General features: G+C 45.9%; 1 protein-coding gene across 1 annotated transcript in view; it reads right to left on the bottom strand.

Annotated features, from left to right (window-relative positions):
* Nucleotides 1-5,222, bottom strand: part of TET1 (tet methylcytosine dioxygenase 1) — a gene marked incomplete at both ends in the record, with an annotated part of 121,136 nt that extends 115,914 nt beyond the window's left edge. The window contains 1 exon segment of the mRNA XM_080695159.1: nt 3,339-5,222. Coding sequence (XP_080551285.1) covers nt 3,339-5,222 — 1,884 coding nt within the window.
* Nucleotides 5,223-27,022: the final 21,800 nt, after the last annotated feature.

The following is a 27,022-nucleotide window of genomic DNA, read 5'->3' as shown; positions in this document are numbered from 1 at the left end:
CTTTTATACATGCTGAAAATTCTATGGTCAATGTAGCCAATATAGCAAGATCCTGTTTGAGATAAAATAGAGCTGGGGGTGGTGGCACATGCCTGCAATAGCAATACTTGGGAGGCTGAGCCAGGAGAATCTCAGCTATGAGGCCAGTCTCAGCAACTTACACCCTGTTTCAAATAGAAAAAATAAACCGGGCGGGTGTGGTGGGGCATGCTTGTAATCCCAGTGCTTGGGAGACTGAGACAGGAGGATCACACAGTAGTTTAGAGAGACCCTGTTTCAAAAGAAGATAATAAAATAGGCCTGAAGGTGAACTTTGGAGGTAGAAGGCCTCTGGGTTCTATCTCCAGTACCAAAACAAACAAACAAACAAACAAACAAACAAACAAACAAACAAACAGCAACCAGAAACAAGCCAGGCATGGTGGTGCATCCCAATTCCCAAGTCTTGGGATACTGAAGCAGGAGGATGGAAATTTCAAGGCAAGCCTGCTACCCTTTGAAAGACCCTGTCCCAAAACAATAAGGCTGGGCATGGTGGCACAGTCCTGTAATCTAAGTATTTGAGAGACTGAGATAGAAGCACAGGTTCCAGCCCAGCCTCAGCAACTTAGTGAGAGCCTCAGGAACTTAGCAAGACTGGTTTTCTTGGTGTTCTACCTCAGGGCTACACTCTCAGACCTAATTTTTTTTTTTTTTTTTTTTTTAGAAACAGGGTTTCTCAAGCCAGCTGAGGCTGGCTTTGAACCTGCACGATCCTCCTATCTCAGCCACCACACCCGACAGCAAGACTGTTTTAAAATTAAAAATTAAGTCGGGCATGGTGGCGTATGCTTTTAATCCCAGCACTTGGGAGGCTGAGACAGGAGGATCACATAGGTTCAAAGCCAGCCTCAGCTACTTAGTGAGGCTCTCACAACTTAAGTTAGACCCTGTTTCCAAATAAAATATAAAATGGGTCTGGAAGTATAGCCCGGAGGTAGAAAGCCTCTGGGTTCCACCTCCAGTACCACCAAAAACATTAAAAAAAAAAAAAAAAAATTACGGCTGGGGATATAGCTCAGAGGTAGAATGCTCCTGGACTCCATCCCACTACCGCAAAAATAAATAAATAAAAATAAATATTTTTCTTTTTTCTTTTGGTGGTACTGGGGTTCCTGGAAACCCTTCTACTTTCGGGCTACACTCCCAGACTTTTTTTTTTTTTTTTTTGGAAACAGGGTCTCTTAAGCCAGCGCGGCTGGCTTCGAACCTGAGTCATCCTCCTGTTTCCGCCTCCCAAGTGTGGGGATTACAAGCGTGCGCAACCACACTCAACTTAAATGTTTTTCTTTTAATGTGTGTGTATTTTGCTGGAGATGGAACCCAGGGGCATTCTACCTCCAAGCTACATTCCAAAGCCTCTTAGTTTTTGTTTGGAAACAGGGTCTTGCTGAATTGCTGAGCACCTTAATAAGTTGCTGAGGCTGGTTTCAAACCTACAATCCTCCGGCCTCCATCTCCCAAGCACGATAGGGATGCGCCTTTGGGATCACAATACTGTGAAATCCACCTGCTCTGCAGGATCTGCATTCATAGTAGACAAAATAAACAAAAAAAAATCTAAAAAAAAAACCAAAGATACCACACCTGACAGGTGTTTTAAGTCTGACAAGCAGCAGTCTGAGTTTTGGCTACCCTCCATAAAATCGTCAATAAATTCTAAATTAACCAGTAACTTTTACTACCTTTGATTCATAAACTCTACTAGTAAAAACAAATGTTTGTATCATGTTGAAGCTTTACAAATCTTATTCACTTACTCCCCCCAACTACCATGAAATACCGAGCACAATTAAAAGTTACCCATTAAATGTCACAGTGAAATCTGTATTATTTTCCTCAAAGGCAATGAATGCTTCATGATTTGGGATGTGGACAGTTTGACTTTTTTAAAAGTGGAAACTTTAACCGGGCATGGTGGCGCGTGCTTGTAATCCAGCGCTTGGGAGGCTGAGACAGGAGGATGGCACAGGTTCGAAGCCAGCCTCAGCTACTTAGTGAGGCTCTCGGCAGAGACCCTGTTTCCAAATAAAATATAAAATAGGTCTGGGAGTAGTATATCCTGGAGGTAGAAAAGCTCCTGGGTTCCACCCCCAGTACCACCAAAAACAAAAAAAGCAGGATCTCACTAGTTTGCTGAGAGTCTTGATACACCATGGAGGTGGTCCTTAAACCTGCAATCCTCCTGTCTCAGCCTCCCAAGAACTGAGAGTACAAGTGCCCACCACAGGCTCGGCTCAATTTCTCTCTGTCTCTATCAATTCTGTGTGTGTGTGTGTGTGTGTGTGTGTGTGTGTGTGTGTGATTGAACCAGCCCTATTTTATATTCTTTATTTTGAAACAGGGTCTCACTAAGTTGCAGAGGGCCTCACTGAGCAGATGAGGCTGGCCACAAACCCGGATCCTCCTATCTCTGCCTCCCAAAAACTGGGATTACAAACCTATACCAAGCCTGGCTCCCTAATTTTTTTTTTTTTTTTTTTTTTTTTTGATGGTACTGGGGATAGAACGCAGGAGCATTCTTACCTCCGAGCTACACCCCCAGCCCTTTTTTTTACAACTTTTTATTTTTTATTTTTTTGCAGGTCTGGGGATGGAACCAGGGGCGTTTGACATCTGAGCCACACCCCCTGCCCAATTTTTTATTCTTTTTATTTTGAAACAGGGCCTCACTGGGTTGCAGAGGGCCTCACCAAGTAGCTGAGGCTGTCCGCGAACCGCGATCCTCCGGTCTCAGCCTCCTGAATGCTGGGATTACAAGCGTGCGCCACCACGCCCGGCTTCCTATTTTTTATTCTTTATTTTGAAACAGAGTCTCACTGAGTTGCAAAGGGCCTCACTAAGTAGTAGCTGAGGCCTCCCAAATGCTGGGATTACAATCATGACCCACCATGCCCAGCTATATTCTTTATTTTTGAAACAGGGTATCACTAAGTTCTAGAGGGCCTCACAAAGTAGCTGAGGCTGGCCGAGAACCTGTGATCCTCCTGTATCAGCCTCTCAAGTACTAGGATTACATGTGTTCGCCACCATGCCTGGATGTCTATCAACTCTTAAAATGGAAAAACAGTACGGTCCCATTTTCTGGGACAGATACTACAAGTACATTAAGACACCACTGCCCAAGACATTGTTCAGGTTGGCACAGGGATTCTTTTTTGTTTTCTTTGTTTTTCTACAAATTCTTATAGACGAAGCAAGATTTCACCAGAGTAACAGCAGGTCAAGACTGAGGCCGACCGAGCACAGGTCACACAAGCGAGCAGCCCCCACCCCCACCCCCCCAAGGATTCACCTACCTCCGGAGGTACCAGGACGGACGGCTTCTTTTTCAGCACCTCACATTTCCTCTTCTTACAGATCTGGTGGCTGTTCTTTCTATTCTTGCAGTAAGTACATTCACCGCAGTTGGTCTTCTGCTGGCAGGGCTCGCAGACCCCACACCGCTTCCGTTTCTTTTTTTCCAAAGTTGGCAGTAAGGTTGTATAGGAAGAAGAGATGGTACCGGCAAGTGCCGCTGGCATAGGTCCCGCTGTGGCGTTGACAACCTCAGCCAAGCTGGTCACGCTGACCTGCGAGGTCCCTCTTTCCGCGATGCTGGGACCAGCCTGAGCGAGTGGGGCAACGTCGGGTGAGGCGGGGGTGAATGTGGACCCCTGAGTGTTCGCTGGCAGAAAGCTTGTATGAACCTGCCTCTCATTTTCTATGTTGCTTGCAGCTATGACTGGAGGTATGGAGCTCAACTCCGAGTTTGAGGAGGGAGGAGGGTGTCCTGAACCCAAGGGCAAAGTCTGCATAGCACCCTGGACCCCGAGCCCATAGGAGCCGGTGCTCTGGGACTCGGGCCATTTGGGAGGAGCAATATAGGTAGCAACTGGGCTTGGAGGAATAGGGAGGAAGGTAGGCAGACCAAGGTCAGCACCCACACTCATGTTTTGTTGGTTTAGGATAGCACCAAAGACCTCTCCTTGGACTGAAATAGCACCAGGAATCTCTGGTGGGTCTGGGGCCTCAGCCAGGACCGCACCATGAACAGGGTTAGCACCAGGAAATTCCCATGGATTTGGGATAGCAGTGAAGGTCTGTCCTGGGACAGAGGTGGTATCAGGAACTTCCTCTTGATATAAGGTAGATTTGAAAGTCATTTGATCTGATTTAGCACCAAGGGTTTCAGGTTCTGAGCCTGCCAAGAGGAACCTTATTAGAGAGGAGGGATAGATAGACCCACCAAGAGACAAGCAGTTTCTGAGGTCCAATTCAGGTATAACCTTATTAAAACTGGAGGTGGTAAAGCAATTAGGTTCACTTTTGATGGGGTCCAAGTAAGAATCAGACAGCGTGAGAGATTCTACCCGGGAACCCAAGTCTTCTAACAGAATGGAAGGATTACTTTCAGAGGTAACTTGAGGGGCTGCTCTTTGGGACAAAGGCGCGCACACGGTGTCCTGAGCTAACATGCTGGGGGAATCGCTGATATCACTTGAAATCTCTTCTGAGAACCGTCCTCCACCACGGGGTGTCCCTCCAGGTGGCCCAGAAAGGACTGTCTCTGCTTCAAGGATGCTGGGGGTGGAGACAGTGGTTTTGGAATCCTCCACCCTTGGAGACCGAGACTGGGAGGTGTCCGGGCTCTCACCTTTACTTAAGCATGTACTTTGTATACTAATTAGATTCTCTGTATCAGACGGCTCTAGGGCATCTGGCTTTGGGACGGGATCACTTTCTGAGTGTTCGATTCCCCCATCAACGAGAACCTTATAATCACACTCAGGCTGTTGCTTTTCCAAACTCTTAGGAGGTGGGACTTTCTTGGGTTTGGCTATGACCACTGGGGGTTGAGAGAGTCGTCTGCTAAGGGAGGTGCTCCGGAGAGCCATCGTAAACCCATTGCAAGTTAAAGACTCTGGGTTCTGGAAAAGAACCTCAGAGCTGTCCAAATTCATGCGGGCAGCCCCGGCTCTTGTCAGAAGGCTTCTGGCTGGCACAGGTGGCTTGGGATCTGTTTTCTTCTTAACATCTCTTTCTTGGATTAACTGCTTTAATTTCCCAGGATTCACAGTCTTGACTGAGGTCACATTTTTGTTGGCTGGCTTGGATGTCTTCTTCACGTGGCTGTTTTTCTTTTTGTTTAGATCTTCCTTCCTGACTAGTCTGGAAGGCCGGGCATGGCGGGACCGAGACATCGCTATGGAGGAGGAAGAAAGGCAAGGGCACAGGAAACAGAGTCATGGGTCCTTTGGAAAGTCTCCCTTCTGAGGAGAAACTGGATGTAGCGTCAAGTTCATTCACTCCAGGTTTTGGTCTGAAATAACAACAACAAAAACAATGCAGGTAAATTTTTCATGTGCATTTTCTTATTTGAAATAGAACATTTATTATTAATTAAAATTAGGATCCAGGCATGGTGGTGTACACCCATAATCCCAGTACTTGGGAAACTGAGACCAAAGAATCATAGGTTCAAGGCCAGCTTGAGCAATTTGGTGAGACTTGTAGCAACCTAGCTAGACTCTATTTAAAAACAAAAAACTAACGCCGGGCACACGCTTATAATCCCCAGGCTTAGGAGGCAGAGACAAGAGGATCACGCAGGTTCGAAGCCAGCCGCGCTTAAGAGACCCTGTTTCCAAATAAAAAAAGTATAAAAAATAGGTCTGAGAGTGTAGCACGGAGGTAGAAGGGTTTCTAGGAACCCAGTACCCCCCCCCCACACACACACACACACAAAAAAAAAAAAAAAGAAAACTAAAGCCAGGAGTGGTGGCACAAGCCTGTAATCCCAGAGCTTGGGAGGCTGAGACAAGAAGATCACGCAGGTTCGAAGCCAGCCTCAGCTACTGAGTGAGGTTCTCAGCAATTTAGTGAGAACCTGTTTCCAAATAAAATAGAAAATAGGTCTGGGAGTATAGCCCAAAGGTAGAAAGCCTCTGGGTTCCACCCCCAGTACCACCAATAAATAAATAAATAATAATAAATAAATAAAAACAGAAAACTAAAAGGGGGAGGTGGTTGGGGTGTAGCTGATAGGTAGAATGCCCTTGGATTCAATCCTCAGCACCACAAAAAATGAATAGATAATAAAAGGTTGGAGGTGTAGATTGGGGAGTAGAATGGCCCAAGGTTCAATCTCCATTACCAAAGAAAAAAGCCAGGTGTGGTAGCACACACTTGTAATCCCAGTACTTGGGAGGCTGAGACAGGAGGATCACAGGTTCGTGACCAGCCTCAACTACTTACTGAGGCCCTCCACAACTTAGTGAGAACCTGTTTCAAAATAAAGAATACAAAATAGGGCTAGATGCCGGGGGTGGTGGCACACTCTTGTAATCCCAAAGCTTGGGAGGCTGAGACAGGAGGATCACACAGGTTCGAAGCCAGCCTCAGCTACTTAGTGAGGCTCTCAGCAACTTAGTGAGACCCTGTTTTCAAATAAAATATAGGCCGGGCGTGGTGGCGCACGCTTGTAATCCCAGCACTTGGGAGGCTGAGACAGGAGGATCACACAGGTTCGAAGCCAGCCTCAGCTACTTAGTGAGGCTCTCAGCAACTTAGTGAGACCCTGTTTCCAAATAAAATATAAAAAAGGTCTGGGAGTATAGCCTGGAGGTAGAAAGCCTCTGGGTTCCACCCCCAGTACCACAACAAAACAAAAAACAAATAAAATATAAAATGGGTCTGGGAGTATAGCCCAAAGGTAGAAAGCCTCTGGGTTCCACCCCCAGTACCACCAAAAAAAAAAAAAAAAAAAAAAAATAGGGCTAGGGGTGTAGCTTAGAGGTGGAACACTCCTGAGTTCAATCCCCAGTACCAAGAAAACAAAACAAAACAAGAAAACAGCAGTTATACACTAGGGATTGAACCATTTTACCTCCAACCTACATACCCAGCTCTACTTTATTTTTTATTGGAAATAAGTTCTCGCTAAGTTGATGGAAGCCTCACTGAGTTACTGAGGCTGGTTTTTAACATTTGCTCTTCCTGTCTCAACCTCCCAAATACTGGGACTACAGGTGTGTGCCACAATATCCAGCCCTTATTTTATTCTGAAACAAGGTCTCACTAAATTTCTGGGGCTGGCCATGAACCTTAGATTCTCCTGTCTCAGCCTCCCAAGTACTGACCATTTCAGGTGTGTGCCAAGACTCTTGGTTAAAAGCAGTCTTTTATTATTATTATTATTATTATTATTATTATTATTATTATTAGTGGCACTAGGAGTGGAACCCAGAGGTTTTCTACCTCCGGGCTATACTCCCAGACCTTTTTTTTAAATTTTGTTTGGAAACAGGTTCTCACTAAGTTGCTGAGAGCCTCACTATGTAGCTGAGGCTGGCTTCGAACCTGTGCGATCCTCCTGTCTCAGCCTCCCAAGCGCGGGGATTACAAGCGTGCGCCACCATGCCTGGCTAGCAGTCTTATTCTAACCAAGAACATTTTCATGAGTCTCAGCCTGTAGGTATAGCTTCATAAAAAGAGGGTTTGTAGCTGGGCGTGGTGGCGCACGCTTGTAATCCCCGCGCTTGGGAGGCAGAGACAGGAGGATCGCGCAGGTTCGAAGCCAGCCACGCGCGCTGGCTTAGGAGACCCTGTTTCCAAATAAAAATGTAAAAATAGGTCTGGGAGTGTAGCCCGGAGGTAGAAGGGCTTCCGGGAACTCCAGTACCACCCAAAACAAAACAAAAAACCAGGGTTTGTGCAGAAAATAAACTGGTGATCCTGATATTAAGCATAACATAATGGGCCCAGGAGGGGGAGCCATGTGCAATTAATTGACTATCCTGTGTGTTCTTACTGTCCGAGAAGAGAAAAAAAAAGTAACTTTTAATTTTTTTCAGTACTGGGGATTGAACCTGAGGACATTCTACCTACAAACTAAATCCCAGCTTTTTTTTTTTTAATCTTTATTTTTGAAACAGAATCTCACTAAGTTGCAGAGGACCTAAGTAGCTGAGGCTAGCTGTAAACCTAGGATCCTCCTGTCTCAGCCTACTCAGTATTGGGATTACAAGCTTGTGCCACCATACCTCGCAAAAATAAATTAAGAATAATAATAACAACAACAACAACTCTTGGAAACAAAATATCACCAATAAACAAATTTTTTCACCAGAAGGCACCAAGACCCCTAGACAACAACAGGTTCCCTCACCCCTTCTGAAATGGCATTGTAGAACAGAGTGGTGGCACACTCTTGTAATCCTAGTATTTGGGAGGCAGAGACTGGAAGATCTCTGGATAATTAGCCTCAGCTACTTAGTGAAGCTCCTTGCAACTTAGTGAGACACTGTTTCAAAAATAAAGAATAAAAACTTAGGCCTGGGGGTATCACTCAGAGGTAGGATACCCCTGGGTTCCATCCCCAGTACTGCATAAATAAATAAATAAATAAATAAATAAAATGGACATGGTGGCACACACTTGTAATCCCAGCATTTGGGAGGCTCAGGTTTGGGGGGGTTCCGGATAGCCTCAGGTACTTAGTGAGGCCCTCCACAACTCAGTGAGACCCTGTTTCAAAATAAAGAATAAAAAATAGGGTAGGGGGTGTAGCTCAAAGGTCGAATGCCCCTAGGTTCCATTCCCCCATACTGCAAAAATAAATAAATAATAAAATAAATAAAATAAAATGGGGCTGGGGAATGTAACTTGGAGATAAAATGTTTCTGGGTTCAGTTCCCAGTACCAATAAACAAACAAACAAATAAAATGGCCTTCTGACATGGGGGACAATACAATGAGATTACAGAATAGGAGATAGAGGACAATTCATAATTGAAGACATAAACTGAAAATGGTGGTGCATGTTTGTAATCCCAAAATTTGGGAAGCTGAGAGGAGGATCTCAGGTTCACAGCCAGCCTCAGCTACTTAGTGAGGCCCTGTTTCAAATAAATAAAGCTGGGCGTATTGACGCAAGCTTGTAATCCCAGCATTTGGGAGGCTGAGATTGGAGGATCATGGTTCACGGACAGCCTCAGCTACTTAGTGAAGCTCTCAGCAACTTAGTAAAGAATAAAAAAAACCAAACTGGGCGTGGTGGCGCATGATTATAATCTCAACATTCAGGAGGATCGTGGTTCGTGGACAGCCTCAGCTACTTAGTGAGGCCTCTGCAACTCAGTGAGAGCTTGTTTCAAAATAAAGAATTAAAAATTGGGCAGGGTGTGTAGCTCGGAGGTCAAATGCCTCTGGGTTCCATCCCTCTGACCCGCAAAAACAAACAAACAAACAAACAAACAAAAAACTAGCCCAAAGTAGAGAATAAAGTTAAGGTCAGAGTGTGGAAATAGTCAGAGCAAGCCTTGGTGGTGCAAATTTATAATCTCACCACTTGGGAGGCTGAATCAGGAGGATCACAGGTTCAAGGACAGCCTCCCCTACTTAGTGAGGTCTTCTGCAATTTAGTGAGACCCTTTTTAAAAATAAATAATAGCCGGACATGGTGGTGCAAGCTTGTAATCCCCGCACTTGGGAGGCTGAGACAGGAGGATCGCACAGGTTCAAAGCCAGACTCAGCTACTTAGTGAGGCTCTCAGCAACTTAGTGAGACCCTGTTTCCAAATAAAAATATAAAATAGGTCTGGGAGTATAGCCCAGAGGTACAAGGCCTCTGGGTTCCACCCCCAGTACCACAATAATAAATAAATAAATAAATAAATAAATAAATAAATAAATAAATAAATAAATATAAAATAAAGAATAAAAACAGGGCTGGGTTCTAGCTCCAGTACAAAAAAAAAAAAAAGCCAGAGAAGGTATTTGTATGATTATGAATAACTATTACCTGTGTAAAGGTCTGCTAATTATTCACACATAATTTAAATTTACCTAACCAAACTGGGCATAGTGGTGCACACCTGTAATCAATCCCCATACTTGAGAGACTGAGACAGGAGAATTGCAGGTTTGAGGCCGCACTCAGCAATTTAGTGAGATCCTATTTGAAAATAAAATAATTAAGCTGGGCGTGGTGGCACACACTTGTAATCCCAGCATGTGAGAGGCTGAGGCAGGAGGATCACCGTTCTCAGACAGCCTCAGCTACTCCTTAGCGAGGCCCTCTACAACTCCGTGAGACCCTGTTTCAAAATAAAGAATTGAAAATAGGGCTGGGGGTGTAGCTCAGAGGTAGAATGCCCCTGGGTTCCATCTTCGGTACTGCAATAAATAAATAAATAAATAAATAAATAAATAATAAATAATTAAGGCAGGTGTGGCCAGGCATGGTGGTTCCTATAATCCCAGTATTGGGGAGGCTGAGTCAGAAGGGTCACAGTTTTGAGGACAGCCTCAGCAATATAGTGAGATTTAGCAATTTAGCAACCCCTTACTTCAAAACAACTAAATAAATAAATAGGGACTGGGGGAGTATCTAGGAGATAGAAACAACAACAAAAATCTTGGGCTCAGTCCTCAGTACCAAAACTAAATAAACGAATAAATAAAATAAAACAGGAAGCCGGGCATGGTGGCACATGCTCATAATCCCAGTACTTGGGAAGCTGAGACAAAAAGATCCCAGGTTAGCAGGTTCGCGGCCAGCCTCAGCTACCTAGTGAGGCCTTCTACAATTTAGTGAGACCTTATTTCAAAATAAATGTTAAAAGATAGGGCCGGCAGTTTGTAATCCCAGCATTTGGGAGGCTGAGCCTGAGGATTGCAGTTCCTGGACAGCCTCAGCTACTCAGTGAGGCCCTCTGCAACTTAGTGAGACCCTGTTTCAAAATAAAGAATCAAAAACTGGGGCAGGAGGAATAGCTCGGAGGTCAAATGTCCCTAAGATCCATCCCCTGACCCGCCAAAAAAAAAAAAAAAAAAAAAGATAAGAGGAAACTTACCAATAATTCACCAATAAAAGCATATTAAGAAAAAATTTACCTAACCAAATTAGTCAAGAATAGAATTACAATTTTGTCTCATTTTACTTGAAGAAAAAATTTTCCCAGGACTCTTTATTTTATCACAGTAATAATTATTAGTAACATTATTTTGCATGTGGTGGGTATTAGGGGTTGAACCCAGGGGCACTCCATCTCCAAACTACACTCATCCCTATTTTTATTTTGAAACAAGGTATCACTAAGTTGCAGAGGGGCCTACTAAATTGCTGAGGCTGGCTGTGAACCTCTGATCCTCTTGTCTCAGCCTTCCAAGTACTGAGATTATAGGTATGCACCACCACCCTGGCTCTTTAACGATTATTAAATAATCACTTTGCCTAGAAAATGAAACGTTTTATCCATAAACTCTACCAGTCGTCTGTTAATTACAGTATTGACAGCACCATATTAGAAAAACCTCTTGCACCTACATCCCTCCTCTTCCTGGATCTCCCAAAGTCCCCTGGGCAGGAAGTGGCTAAACTGTTGTGACCATCTAGCCTGCCTGCCTGTCGATTTAAAATTATATTAGAATCCTTCTCACTATCAGCAGTGGCCAAAAAAAGTGCTATTTGCATGCAGAGGGCTAGTTGCAAAAGAAACTGCTATTTCACAGTCCCTCCAATTACCATAGGACTTTTCAAGGCTCTTGAACTTGACTGAGAAAAACAAGCCTTAAAACATTCAAAAAGGCACCACCTGGCTCAGTTTCCTCCAGCAACTAAGTCCGGCGAGGAAAGGAAGAGGCCCGCTTCGACTCGCAGTTCCTAGATAGCGTTCTGCCACAGGAAGTGTGAGAGCGCTCCACACATGGCAAGGATGTTCGGGGAAACTCACTAGAAAGCCAGCCGATTTAGTCAAAGGCTCCTTCCATATGTAAAACACTCTGCAGCCCTGCAGAGAGCAGGGGGTGGGGAACCCAGAAGGGGCAAGAAGAGGGAAAGGAAAGGGCAAAATGGAAGAACACCCTTCCCAAGGAAAGGCGTAAAACTCATTAGGAGGAAGAAGAGTGAAAGAGCACAGGAAAGTAAAAATAAAACGGAATCAAGTGACTGGGGAAGACTAAGCAATTTATAATAATAGAGCTCTAATATAAAAAAGACAACTGGGGCGAAAGGCTGAGAAACGGAGGCAGAAAGACCAAGGGGGAAGAGAAATGAAGAGCGTGGAAAAGGAAAGGTACAGATGGACAGAAGAAAGTGGGGGAGGGGAGGGGCGAGCCAGATAAAGATTGGAGAAGGGACAGAGACAAAGGGCTGGGACAGTAGAAACCCAAACCTCTGACCCAGCCCTGCGGCAGGGCCTGGGAGGGAGCGATAGTTAACTCATTAAAATGTTAAGTGGTCGTCCAGAGTTGTAAATCTGGGCTGCTAATCTTTGCAAAGAAAGAGAGACAACTGTATCCCATTTTCCGTATAGTTTGATTCTAAAGTTTAATTTAAACCATCATTTGGAAAACATAAAAATATTTAAATAAGCCATAATTTAGTTGAAGACAGAAAGATGGATAACCTAACTAAAATCTAGGAAGGCAGAGACTTAGGTTTTACCCTGTGAAACCAATAGTGATAAAATCAGAAAACATACACACAAAAATCATGTAATCTCAGACCTTTTTGTGTGTGTGTGGTACTGGGGGTGGAACCCAGAGGCTTTCTACCTCCGGGCTATACTCCCAGACCTATTTTCTATTTTATTTGGAAACAGGGTCTCACTAAGTTGCTGAGAGCCTCACTAAGTAGCTGAGGCTGGCTTCGAACCCGTGCGACCCTCCTGTCTCAGCCTCCCAAGCGCTGGGATTACAAGCACTGGCCACCACGCCCGGCTAATCTCAGACCTTTTCAAAAACAGGTATTGCTGAGGGCCTTGCTAAAAATGCTGAGGCTCAACCCAGCCTGGTGATGCACGCTCAGAATCTCAACATTTGGGAGGCCGAGACAGGAGGACTGCAGCTCAAGGAGTCTCAGCTCTCAGATACTTGGTGAGGCCTCTGCAACTCAGTGAGACCCTGATTCAAAATGAAGAGTAAAAAATAGGGCTGGGGTGTATCTCTGAGAATGCCCCCGGGTTGCAACCCCAGTACCACTAAATAAATAAATAAATAAAGCCGGGCGTGGTGGCGCATGCTTGTAATCCCAGCATTCTGGAGGCTGAGACCAGAGGATCGCGGTTCGGGGACAGCCTCAGCTACTTAGTGAGGCCCTCCACAACTCAGCGAGACCCGGTTTCAAAATAAAGAATAAAAAATAGGGCAGGGGGTGTAGCTCGGAGGTCAAATGCCCCTGGGTTCCACCCCCAGACCCACAAAAAAAAATATAAAAAATAAATAAATAAATAAATAATGCTGATCATACCTGAGATCCTTCTGTCTCAGCCTCCCAAGGCCTGAGATTAAAAGCGTGTACTATCACTTCTGGGATAATCCATTTTTTAGTCGCTAGAAATAATCATATACAAACCTTGCCTATCTATGTGTACCACCCATACCCCTGTTTAATTGGGTCATAAATTCTTTTTTTTTTTTTTTTCCTGCGGGTCTGGGGATGAAACCCAGGGGCATTCGACCTCTAAGCTACAGCCCCTGTCCTATTTTTTATTTTTTATTTTGAAACAGGGTCTCACTGAGTGGCGGAGGGCCTAAGTAACTGAGGCTGTCCGGGAACCGCGATCATCCGGGCTCAGCCTCCGGAATGCTGGGATTACAAGCGAGGGCCACCACGCCCGGCTCTGTGGTCATAAATTCTTTTGTGTGTGTGGTGCTGGGGATTAAATTCTACCTCTGAGCTACACCCCCAGCCCTATTTTAGGTTTTATTTCAGGTTCTTACTAAATTGCGGAGGAGCTCACTTAAGTAGCTGAGGCTGGCCGAGAACCTGCGATCGTCCTGCCTCAGCCTCCCAAGTATATTGGGGGGATGTTGGGGAGAAGGATCTGCGGTTTCTACCCTCCAAGGCCTCCCTTCGACTCACTCTGGGCACAGCGCACAGCTCACCCCAACGAGCCAAAGCTCTCTAATAATCCGCTTCCTGGAAGCACGTTTCAAACATTTCTTCCTTAACTGATCATTACACAGCTCATTTTAGGGCCTGCGACGGAACCTTTATACACGGTGGTTAATTTGGTAGGACAAGGTAGGGGCTGGGAAAGAATCCTATTTCCAGCGTTATCTATTCTCTAGGAGGAAATAATAATAATAACAATAATAATAATAATAATAATATTTTGTCCTGGAGGATGAACCCTGGGGCATGTGGCCTCCGAGCTTAAATGAAATCGGTTTTTGCTAAATTGGCGACGGTCTCTCAAATTGCTGAAACTGGCTTCAGCCTCCCAACAACTGGGACTGCAGAGGCGCGCGCCGCCGGGCCGGGCAGAGAGGCGCAAGTTTTGTGCTGGGTCAGGATTGCCCACGGTGGGTCCCGGGGTGGAGCTGACTGGCGCGGCTCAGGTCCTCCCCGACCCTCTCCAGCGGGAGTCCGTGGACCGCCCGGCGCTTCCAGAGGATGGGACCGGGGAGTGGGGTGGGGAGTGCGGGGGGGGGGGGCGCGGAGAACGAGAAGGAGACTTTAAATCCTCCCAGCTCTGCCGGAGAGCCGGCCGCGGCGGGGCGGGGGCGGGGACCTGGCGGCTCACGTGCCGCACGGCGGGTCGGGCACCGGCTCCGCACCTCCCGCCCCGGGGCCCGCGCGGGGGTCCCGCCCGCGCCGCCGCCGAGCCGGCTTTGGGGATCCCGGCGCCGGCCGCAGGGCTCCGGGGGCGCCTCCTGACAGCAGGCGCCTCCTTTCCCGGGGCACCCCCCCCCGCCGCCTCCGCTCCCCGGTCGCTCGCCCGGGCGGGCGCCGAAGTCCGTCCCGACCCGCGGGTCCGGTGCCGACGTCCGGGCGCAGACCGCGTCCGCGGGCACGCGTGAGCACCGCCGGCCCCCGCCCGGCCCCCTCCCGGGCGCGGCGACCCGGGCTCCCCCCGGCGCGGCCCGGCCAGCAGGGGACCGCGGCCCCCACCCCGCGCCCGGCCGGCGGGCGGGCTGCGAGGTCCTCCGCCGGGGACATTGTTTATCACCCTCAACAAAGCGCCCGGGGCTGCCGGGGGTGGGGGGTCGCGGCGGGGAGCCGGCCCACCCGGGCGCCCGACCCCGAGCGGCGGAAGCCCAGCCCGGCCGAGCGCCGCCCCTGCAGCCCCTCCGGCCGGAGCCCGCTCCCCGCCCTCTGCCCCGGCCCCGGCTCGGGGTGACCGGGCGGCGCGGGTCCCCTCCTAGCCTGCGCCAGAAAACTTTCCAACTTGCGCGGGTCCCCACAACTCTGGAGCCCGGGGACCCGGCGCGCCGGGGATGCGGGCGGGCCCCCGGGGGACACCTACCTTCCGCCACGGTCAGGGCCCGAGCCCCCGGGGTGGGCAGCTGCTTCCCAAAGGTCCCCAGTGGAGAGGCAGGTAGAGTCGCATGGCTGTGGCGGGGCAGGGGGTGGCCCGGGGGGCAGACCCGGGAGCAGAGGGGCCAGCGGCTGCGCGCACAAAGCCGCGCCGGAGCGGACTGCGCGGCCACTCCCCGCCAGGTCAGCCCCCCGGAGCAGCAGTGTCTCCCCAGGACGGACCTCAGGGAGTGAAGCTGGGGCTCGGCCTCCGCTGGACCCTGCACCACCGAGCGAGAGGCAAAACGCGAGCTGGATTTCCCCAAAACGGAGCCGGACTCCCCTCTCGACCCCTCCTCCCCTCCAGCCCCCTCCTCCTCTCTCCCTACATCCTGAACCTTTGCGAAAATAGGTCAAAGGAGAGTGTTGGAGAGGTGATGGAGGTGTTAAGATTCTTGTGTTTGCGGTTTTTTTTTTTTCTTCTTCTTCTTTTTTCGTTTTGATGAGCTCTCGGGCTGAGAGAAAAAAGTTTTGGGGATCTCCAAAATGAACATTTATCGATGCACAAAGGGAGTGCCAAGTCAGAGGTGCCACCATTGAACACTATTTGGGCCGGGCGCAATGGAAACCCATCCTCAAGACCAAAGAAAAAGCAGATAAAGGCTGTGTTTCTAGACTCAGCGCTTGATGTCTGCAAAGATCATCATAACAATAGTTATTTTTCATATCTTCAATAGTTATTTGGCCACGGATCTCAATGATGGTCTAATTCATTTATAGATGAAGAAATGAAGGCACAGGAAGTTATGTCTTCACCACTAGTAGAAAAAATCAGTAGTATTGCGTCAAAATTAAGACTGACCAGGTGAATTCCTCCTGGTGTTTGATGGCTGTTGATTCTGTTAGCAATCAATTATCACACAGATAAGGGAATCAAATTTGTGTGTGTGTGTGTGTGTGTGTGTGTGGTACTGGGGATTGAACCCAGGGGCATTCTACCTCTGAGCTACACCCCCCAGCCCTAGTTTTTATTCTTTATTTTGAAACAAGGTCTCATAAGTTGCAGAGGGTGGCTGCAGTAGCTGAGGCTGGCTGGGAACCTGCAATCCTCCTGCCTCGGCCTCCCAAGTACTGAGATTACAAGCGTGCACCACCAAGCCAGGTGAATTAAATATTTTAATAGAGTCACCCAGGTAAGGAAAATGCTGTTCATGGAAGTTTCATTCCTTCTAGTCACACTTCAAGTGAAAGGAAAAGATTCATCCGCTCCTACCGTTTCACACCATTCTACCTCCATTCTGCAGGGAAATCGTGTGCTTTGTTATCTTATATACCCACATTATAAAGGTTACTAGATGGTGTGTGTGTGTGTGTGTATGGTACTGGGAATTGAATCCAGAGGCAATCGACCTCTGAGCTGCATCCTCTGATCGATTTATTTCTTATTTGGAAAGAGGATATCACTAGGTTTCTGAAAGCCTCACTAAATTGCTGAGGCTGTCCTTGAACCTGCAATTCTTCAGTCTCAGCCTCCCGAGTACTGGGATTACAAATGTGCACCACCACACCTGGTTTAGATTCCTAGCCAGGTGCAGTGACTAACACCTGTAATCCCAGTACTTGGGAGGGTGAAACAGGAAGAAAACAGGTTTGTGGCCAGCCTCAGTCTCAGCAATTCAGCGAGACCCTGTTTCAAGATAAAAAATAAAGTTGAAAAACAGGTGTGGTAGTGCATGCTTTTAATCCCAGTATTTGAAAGGCTGAGACAGTGAGGCCTTCTGCAACTCAGACCCTGTTTCAAAATAAAGAATAAAAAATAGGGCTGGGTGTGTAGCTCAGAGGCAGAATGCCCCTGAGTTCCATCCCCAGTACCACAATAAGTAAATAAATAAATAAGTAAATAAATAAAATTGAAGCCGGGCATGGTGGTGCAGGTTTGTAATCCCAGTACTTATAAGCCGAGACAGGAGGATCCCAGGTTCACAGCCAGCCTCAGCAACTTGTGAGGCCCTCTGCAACTTAGTGACACCCTGTTTGAAAATAAAGAATAAAATGTAGCTTGGAGGTAGAACGCCCCTGGGTTCAGTCCCTAGTACTGGAAAAAAAAAAAAAAAAAAAAGGCTGGGGGTGTAGCTCAAATGTCCCTGGGTTCACTCCCCAGTGCCAAAAGAAAGATTCCTAAGTTTTCAACCTTCCTTACTGATTGATTTGTGCAAAGAAAAAAACATTTTTTTAAATTGGTGCTGGGGATTGAACCCAGAGGCATTCTTCTTCTGAGCTATATCCCTAGTCTGATTTTATTTGTTTGGAACAAGATCTCACTACATGGCAGTTGCAGAGGGCCTCACTAAATTGATGAGGCTGGCTGTGAACCTGGGCTCCTCTTGTCTCAACCTCCTCAGTACTGGGATTATGAGCATGAGTGTGTGTGTGTGTGTGTGTGTGTGTGTGTGTGCGCGCGCGCGCACGCGTGTGTGCACCCGTGTGTGTTACTAGGATTGAACCCAGGGCATTCTATATCTATATCTGAGCTATATCTTGGCCCTATTTTATTTACTTTTTTTTTTTTTTTGCGTTACTGTACTGAGGATGGAACCCAGGGACATTCGACCTCTGAGCTATACCCCTGCCCTATTTTTTAATCTATCTATCTATCTCTTTCTTTCTTTCTTTCTTTCTTTCTTTCTTTCTTTCTTGCATGTCTGGGGATGGAACCCAGAGGCATTTGACCTCCGAGCTACACCCCCTGCCCTATTTTTTATTCTTTATTTTGAAACAGGGTCTTACTAAGTTGTGGAGGGCTTCACTAAGTAGCTGAGGCTGTCTGCGAACGGCGATCCTCCCATCTCAGCTTCCTAAGTACTGGGATTACAAACTTGCACCACCTCACCTGGTTCTTAGTTTTTTTTGTCTTTTTGTTTTATTTTTTTAACAGTAAGTAAGAGGGATTGAACCCAGAAGCTTTCTACCTTCTAACTAGATACCTAGCTATTTATTTATTTATTTGTTTGTTGTTTGTTTGTTTATATTGGGAATTCAACTCAGGGGCATTATATCTCTTAGCTATACCCCAGCCCTATTATTTATTTATTTTTGTGGTACTAGGGATTGCACCCGAGGGCATTCTACTTCCAACCTACATCTCCAGCCCTGTTTTTCATTTATTTTATTTTATTTTATTTTGGTGGTGGTGGTACTGGGGTTCCTGGAAACCCTTTTACCTCCGGGCTACACTCCCAAACCTATTTTTTTTTGGGGGGGGGTGGTACTGGGGGTGGAACCCAGAGGCTTTCTACCTCCGGGTTATACTCCCAGACCTTTTTTATATTTTATTTGGAAACAGGGTCTCACTAAGTTGCTGAAAGCCTCACTAAGTAGCTGAGGCTGGCTTCGAACCCATGCAATCCTCCTGTCTCAGCCTCCCAAGCGCGAGGATTATAAGCGTGCGCCACCACGCCCGGCTGCCAGACCTCTTTTATAGTTTTATTTGGAAACAGGGTCTCTTAAACCAGAGAGGCTGGCTTCGAACCTGCGTGATCCTCCTGTCTCTGCCTCCCAAGTGCGGGGATTACAAGCATGCGCCACCACACCCGGCTATTTTTTCATTCTTTATTGTGAAACAGGGTCTCACTAAGTAGCTGAGACTGGCTGCAAACCCGTGAACCTCCTGTCTCAGCCTCCCAAGTACCGGAGTTACAAGCGTGCACACCACGCCTGGCCCTATTTTTATTTTGAAAGAGTGTCTCACTGGGTTAATGAGAGTCTCACTACTTACTGAGGCTGTCTTGGAACCTACAATCATCCTCTTTCAGCCTCCCATGTACTGGGAGGATTATAAGCATGCACCACCAGACCTGACACCTTTTTATTTTTTATTTGAAAATGGTCTCACTAGAGCCAGGCATGGTGGTGCATGCTTGTAATCCCAGCATTAGGGAGGCTGACACAGGAAAATAAGAGGTTCAAGGCCAGCCTCAGCTACTTAGGCCCTTTGCAACTCAGTGAGACCCTGTTTCAAAATAAAGAATAAAAAATAGGGCTGGAGGTGTCGCTGGAAAGTAGAATGCCCCTGGGTTCTATCCCCAGTACCTAAAAAAAAAAAAAAAAAAAAAAAATCTCACTAAATTACAGAGGCTGACCACAAACCTTTAATTCTCCTGTCTCAGCCTCCCAAGTACTAGTATTTATTACCTGCATGTGCCACCATGCCCAGCTCTATTTTATCTTCAGACAGGAACTTCCTAAATTGCTCAGGCTGGCTTGAACTTGCAATTCCCCTGCCTCAGCCTCCTGAGTCACTAGGATCCTGAACATGCTCCAGTAAAGTCTTAGTTGAAGAAGTCAGAAATGTGGCAATAGGGCTAGGATGTACCACAGTGGTAGGACTCTTGCCCAGCATACACAAGACCCTAGGTTCAATCTCCAGCTTTTTTTTTTTTCCAAAAAGAAAAAAAGAAGTGGATTTAAAATAAAATTTATAGCCAAAATTTACTTCCCTCAGTCAAACCTTCTAAAACCTAATTGTAACTGATGTGAGGGGCCATGCTTGTAATCCCAGCAACTCCAGAGCCTGAGGTAGAAGGATCACAAATTTGAGATCATCCTCGGTTATTTGGTGACGTCCAGTCTCAAAGAATATAAACCAGTGAACTTGGTATGCCATGTATGCTTGTAATCCCAGTACTTGGGAGACTGAGATAGGAGGGTGGCAGGTTAGAGGACAGCCTCAGCAAATAGTAAGACTCTCATTGACGTAGGAGGCCTGTTTCAAAATAAAGATAGCTGTGTGTGGTGGTGCGGGTTTGTAACTGAGCGCTTGGGAGGCTGAGGAGGATCGCACAGGTTCGAAGCCAGCCTCAGCAACTTAGTGAGACCCTGTTTCCAAATAAAATATAAAATAGGTCTGGGAGTGTAGCCCAGAGATAGAAAGCCCCTGGGTTCCACCCTTGGTGCCACCAATAAATTAAATAATAAATAAATAAGATAAAATAGCACTGAGAATATAGCTCAGAAGTAGAATGCCCCTGGGTTCAACCCCTAGTAATACACACACACACACACACACACACACACACACACACACACTGGGTTTAGTGACACACCTATAATCCATTAGTTGGGGGCTGAGACAGAAAGATCATAAGTTCCAAGCTAGCCTCAGCAATTTAGTGAGAATCCATTTGTAAATAAAAAAAAAGAAATAAACTGGGCGTGATAAAACATGTTTGTAATCTTAGTACCTGAGAGGCTGAAACAGGAGGACTGCAGGTTGGAGAACAGTTTCAGCCATGTAGTGAGACTTTCAGCCACTTAGTGAGACCTATTTCCAAACAAAAACTAAAAGGGTTTGGGGTTTAGCTCAGAGGTAGAATGCCCCTGGATTCAATCCCCAGTAGCACCAAAATAAAAAGTAGCAAAAATAAAATAATACAAATGGAAGCTGGGCATGATGGTGCATGTTTGTAAGCCCAGTATTTGCGAGGCTGAGATAGGAGGATCTGGGTTCGCAGTCAGCCTCGGCTACTTCTTAGGCCCTTTGCAACTCAGTGAGATCCTGTTTAAAAAAAAAAAAATAGGGCTGGGGGTATAGCTTGAAGGCAGAATGCACCCAGGTTCAATCCTCAGAACCATACACACACACAAAAAAAAAAGAATGGCTCAGTACTTGAGAGGCTGAGACAGGAGAATTGCAGGTTTGAGGCCAACCTCACCTTTAGCAAGGTCCTCAGCAATTTAATAATAATACTGTGTCTCAAAATTGTAATCCCAAGCCGGGCATGGTGGCGCATGCTTGTAATCCCCACCCTTGGGAGGCTAAGACAGGAGAATCATGCAGGTTCGAAGCCAACCTCTGCTGGCTTGAGACCTTGTTTTCAAATAAAAAATATAGAAACGGTCTGGGAGTGTAGCCCGGGGATAGATGGCCCCTGGGTTCCATCTCCAGTACCACACACAAAAAAAATTGTAATCCCAAACCGGGTGTGGTGATACATGTTTGTAATCCCAGCATTTGGGAATCTGAGACAGGAGGATCACAGTTTGCTGACAGCCTCAGCTACTTAGGCCTTTTGCAACTCAGTGGGACTCTGTTTTAAAGAATAAAAAATAGGTCTTGGGGTGTAGCTTGGAGGTAGAATGCCTCTGGGTTCCATTCCCCGTACTGGACAAAAAAAAAAAAAAGTAATCCCAGTAGGGGCTGAGATAGGAGGAAAACAGATTCAAGGATACCCTTAGCAGGTCTTAGGACTCTGCAATGTAGCAAGACCCTGTTTCAGAACAAAATAAGCTGGGTATGGTGGCGCACGCTTGTAATCCCAGCATTTGGGATGCTGAGACAGGAGGATCGTGGTTTGCGGCCAGCCTCAAGCTACTTAGTGAGGCCCTTTGCAACTTGGTGAGACCATGTTTCAAAATAAAGAATAAAAATTAGATCTGGGGGTGTAGCTTGGAGGTAGGATGCCCCTGGGTTACATCTACGGTACTGAAAAAAAAAAAAAAAAGCCAGAAATGGAGGCACATGTCTATAATTCGAATACTTGGAAGGCTGAGAAAGAAGGATGGAAGGTTCATGGCCATCCTTAGCAATTTAGTGAAATTCTTTGTGTGGTACTAGGGGTGGAACCCAGGGGCTTTCTACCTCTGAGCTACACCCCCTGCCCTATTTTTTATTTTTTATTTTGAAACAGGGTCTCACTAAGTTACAGAGGGCCTCACTAAGTAGCTGAGGCTGGCTTAGAACCTGTGCAATCCTCCTGTCTCAGCCCCATAAATTCTGGGATTACAAGTGTGTGCCACCACGCCAGGCTTGAAATCCTATTTCAACATAAATAAAAGGTCCGCTTTTGCTGTTCAGAGATAGAGCACACCTGGGTTCAATCCTGGATTCAATCCCCAATAGCAAAAAAAAAAAAAAAAATTAACCCACTCACCTTTGGCTTGGAAGCTGGCTGTTGGGGCTGAAAGTTCCAATGGTCTAACCTCTGTGTGGTTCCAGTAATTAATTAGTCCTCCCGGGAGGATACTAGGGGCTCCACCCTAAATTTCTCTATTAACATAAACTTAGCAGTACTATTGCAGATTGTTTTGAATAAAGACATTTCCCTACTCAGGAAATTCCAAGGACTTTAGACCTCTGACTGGATCTGGGGACCTAGAACCAAATATATTTTATTGCACCAATAGACATAGACCTTAAATTTTTTCTCATTCAGGCTTCCAGTTTGAATTAGAAGAATACTGGGAGTCCACAAGGGCGCCGCTTGGAGGTCTCCCCTAGCCTGGGAACAGAGCACCCAGAAGCACAGCCAACAGGTTTCAGTCAGGGTGAAAGAAAAAGGAAATCAAGGTTGTTACGGATTGGGAGAATATGGTTTGGGAAACTGTTTCCCAGGAATCCCTGCTAGGGTCCCGGACACACTTTCCCCCAACCCATAACAAAAACCCAAAACAACCAAAAAACAGAAAATTACCGCAGGTTCTTGTCCTAAGCTAAGAATAAATATGCATAGCTTGGACAGTTGCTGAAGATTTAAAGAAGTTTATTAGAAAGATAGAAATACAGAAAATAGAAATACAGCACCATGCCAAAATGGCATGGGGCGGGGGGGGGGGGGAGGTGACTCGAAATACACCAGAGGGATTACACATGGACTGGACTTTTATACCCATGACCTCCATCTTATTTATGTAATTCTGACGTAGTGAACGTACCTGTAAGGTACCTCCCCTTAACCCTGTAATGTACCTCCCCCAATAAGGTGTAGCAAGGTGTCTCCTTCCTTGAAGGTCGACCCCTCCTACCATCTTAGCTAGCTTATCCAATCATGTAGATCTGTCTTTAGATAAAGACCTAGTTCTCCTCAACTAAGATCTGTCTTTAGATAGAGACAGGCCTAGTTCTCCTCTCCTATTGACTGGTTAATTGCTTTGAGCTAGGTTAATTTACATTGGAATAGCTGCCTGTTTTAGGCAGAAATCAAGTCCTTTCTTTACCCATGTCTGCCGCCATTTTGACACAACTATTTTGAAATATATTAATTATTTTCTTTTGAAATATATTAATAATCAGAGCTTTCCCAAATCTTCCTAGGCCATTCCCAATACTGGTACAAAGGTGCTATTTTTTTTCAATTGTTTCAATTGTTCTATCCACCATTCTCAAACCCACCTGGAAGCAGCCTTACCACCTGTCCTCATCATCCATTTTCTCTACTGTTTGCAAGTACTAGAATTCTGTTGCAGTCTTTGCTGGCTTCAAAGTCAAGAGCTTAGCCAGACTTGGGGGTGCAGGCCTGTAATCCCAATACGTAGGAGGATGAGACTTGGAGCATCGCAGATTGAAGGACAGCCTCAGCAAGTAGTGAGACTTTTTATCAACTTAGACCCTGTTTCAAAATAAAAAAAAATAAGTAAACAGGGCTGAGGGTGTAGCTCAGAGGTAGGATGTCCCTAAATTCAATCCCCAGTACAATAAACATCCTCCCCATCATCATCATGCGGAGCTTGTCAAGGTGGGATGGCACCCCAAATGGAGTAGCAGTGATTACGGAACTTAACATGGAATCTGGAGGCCTTTGTTAATTAGATATTAAACTTGCTTGTGGCTGAAACTTTGAACTGGGATACAGACAAGCCCAACCCAGATGTGAGAGTTGACCTTTCAGACATCCTTATCTTATGCTGACCTTCTGTACAAATGATCCCCTCCTCCCAAATACTGCAGAGGAGACTGCATCAGAGTTTAACTTCTGTAGGCACCTATTATATTCCTATAATATATATATATTTGGGGTTTGTTGTTGTTGTTGTTGTTTTGTGCTACTAGGGTTGAAAGCCAGGGGCTTTCTACCTCTGAGCTATACTGTCAGACCTATTTCTATTTATTATTATTATTATTATTATTATTATTATTATTTTGCAGTTCTAGGAATGGAACCCAGGGACATTCTACCCTCAGCCCGATTTTTTATTCTTTATTTTATTTATTTGAGTGTGTGTGTGTGTGTGTGTGTGTGTGTGTGTGTGTGTGTATGGTACTGGGGTTCCTGGAAGCCCTTCTACCTCCGGGCTACACTCCCAGACCTATTTTTTCTATTTTTATTTAGAAACAGGGTCCCTTAAGCCAGCCTGGCTGGCTTCGAACCTGCGCGATCCTCCTGTCTCCGCCTCCCAAGTGCAGGGATTACAAACGTGCGCCACCACGCCCGGCATTTATTCTTTATTTTGAAACAAGGTCTTACTGAATTGCAAAGGGCCTCACTAAGTATCTGAGGCAGTAACTGATCCTCCCGTCTTAGCCTCCGGAATGCTGGGATTACAAATGTGTGCCACCACACCAGCCTCTATTCTTTATTTTTGAAACAAAGTCTCACTAAATTGCAGAGAGCCTCACTAAGTAAGGCTCCATGAACCTGCAGTCTTCCTGTCTCTGCATCCCAAGTACTGGGATTACAAACATGGGCCTTGTATTCTTTTTGTTTTTCTTTTCTTTTTTTCCCCTTTTTTCTTTTTGTAGTACTGAAGGTGGAACCCAGGGGCTTTTCTACCTCTGGGCTATTCTCTCAGACCTATTTTATATTTTATTTGGAAACAAGGTCTCACTAAGTTGCTGAGAGCCTCATCAGTAGCTTCGAACCTGTACAATCCTCCTGTCTCAGCCTCCCAAATGCTGGGATTACAAGCGTGCGCCACCATGCCGGGCTGGCCTTGTATTCTTTATTTTGAAACAGGGTCTCACTAAGTTGTGGCAGGCCTTGCTAAGTAGCAGAAGCTGATGGCGAACCAGCGATCTTCCTGTCTCAGCATTCCAAGTACTGGGATTGTAAGTGTGTGCCACCATGCCTGGCTCTATTTTTATTTTGATATAAGTTCTCACTAGATTGGGGAGGGTCTCACTAAGTTACTGAGACTGGCTGCAAACCTGCAATCCTATAAAATCAGGTGGGGTTCTAGGTTGGAGGTAGAATGCTTCTGGGTTCAATCCACATTACCAATAAATAAATAAATAAATGGAAACTTGGTAGCTGGGCATGGTGGTGCACTCCTGTGATCACAGTACTTGGGAGGCTGAAACAGGATGAATGCAGGTTCGATACCAACCTCAACAATTTAGCAAGACCCAGTTTCCAAATTAAAAATAAAATAGGGCTGGGATGTGTTTTGTAGCTTGGAGATAGAATACCCCTGGGTTCAATCTCCAGCACCAAAAAAAAAAAAAAAAAAAAAAAAAAGGAAGAAAACTTGTGAACAGTGGGCATGGGAAGGTATGTGCCCTTGATCTGTGATCACAAGTAGTTTATGGCAACCTGATAATCTTAGAGTCCTTAGGTCCCTGTCTTTTCCATTGGCTAATCAGTAGATAAGACAGAAAGAAACCCTGTATTAAAGGTTTCTGGGAGTACCCAGTCTTAAGGTTTTGTATTGCCCTCTGTTTAATCTATTCTAAAATACCTTCATTAGTAATCCCAGCCCTTGGGAGGTGGAGACAGGAGGAACAGGAGGATCTCACAGGTTCAAAGCCAGCTGTGCTGATTTAAGAGACCCTGTTTCCAAATGAAAAAAAAATAAAAAAATAAAAAAATAAAATAAAATAAAATACCTTCATTAGTGGGCTGATTAACAGTGCACTGGGCAATTGTAATACATTATTGAATTTTCAGTGCCTTTAAGATTGTGGATAAAGATTTGTAGATTATACAGAAATTTGAGAGAGACTTGTAATCCCAGCATTTGGGAGGCTGAGACAGGAGGACTGCAGTTTTCAGACAGCCCCAGCTACTTAGTGAGGCCCTTTGCAGCTCAGTGAGACCCTATTTCAAAATAAAGAATAAAAAAATAGGGTTGGGGGTATAGCTCGGAGATAGAATGCCCCTGGGTTCCACTCCCAGTACAGAGAGAGAGAGAGAGAGAGAGAGGAGAGTAAAGGTATGAGGAAGCTTAGCACACAGGGTGTGTGTGTGTGTGTGTGTGTGTGTGTGTGTGTGTGTGTGTCTTATTATAGGGAAATGAACAGCCTCAGGGTGCTCTACCTCTGGGTAGAGAATCAGTAAGAATCAGCAACCCAGCAAGACCCTATTTCAAAAACAAACAAAAAAAGGTCTGGAGGTCTAGATCATAAGTAGAATGCCCCTGGGTTCAACCAAGAGTCCTGCAAAAGGAAATCAGGGTCTCCTTAACCTGATCAGGGTCTCACTAAATTGCTGAACCTGGCCTCAAAACTTGATCCTCTTGTCGCAGCCTCCTACGTACTGGGATTAAAAGTGTAGACCATCATGCCCAGCTCCTTTTTTTTTTTTTTTTTTTTTTTTGTGGTAATGGGATGGAACCCAGGGGTGTTCTACCTCCAAGCTACACCCCCAGACCTACTTTTTTTTTTTTTTTGGTGGTACTGGGGGTGGAACCCAGGGGCTTTCTACCTCTGGGCTATACTCCCAGACCTATTTTTGATATTTTATTTGGAAACAGGGTCTCACTAAGTTGCTGCGAGCCTCAGTAAGTAGCTGAGGCTGGCTTCAAAACTGTGTGATTCTCCTGTCTCAGCCTCCCAAGCGCAGGGATTATAAGTGTGCGCCACCATACCTGGCATTTTACTTTTAATTTCTGTGTGTGTGTGTTACTAAGGATGCAACCCAGGGGCATTCTACCTCTGAATTACATCCCCTCAATGCTATTTTTTTATCTTTTTATTTTATTTTTTTAAATTTTTTGCTGGTTTGGGGATGGAACCCAGTGGCATTTGACCTCCGAGCTAAAACCCCT

Source organism: Muscardinus avellanarius (genome assembly GCF_963383645.1).
Source record: "Muscardinus avellanarius genome assembly, chromosome: 4".
NCBI lineage: Eukaryota > Metazoa > Chordata > Mammalia > Rodentia > Gliridae > Muscardinus > Muscardinus avellanarius.
Note: the sequence above shows the minus strand (reverse complement) of the source record. Positions and strands in the feature narration are given on the sequence as shown.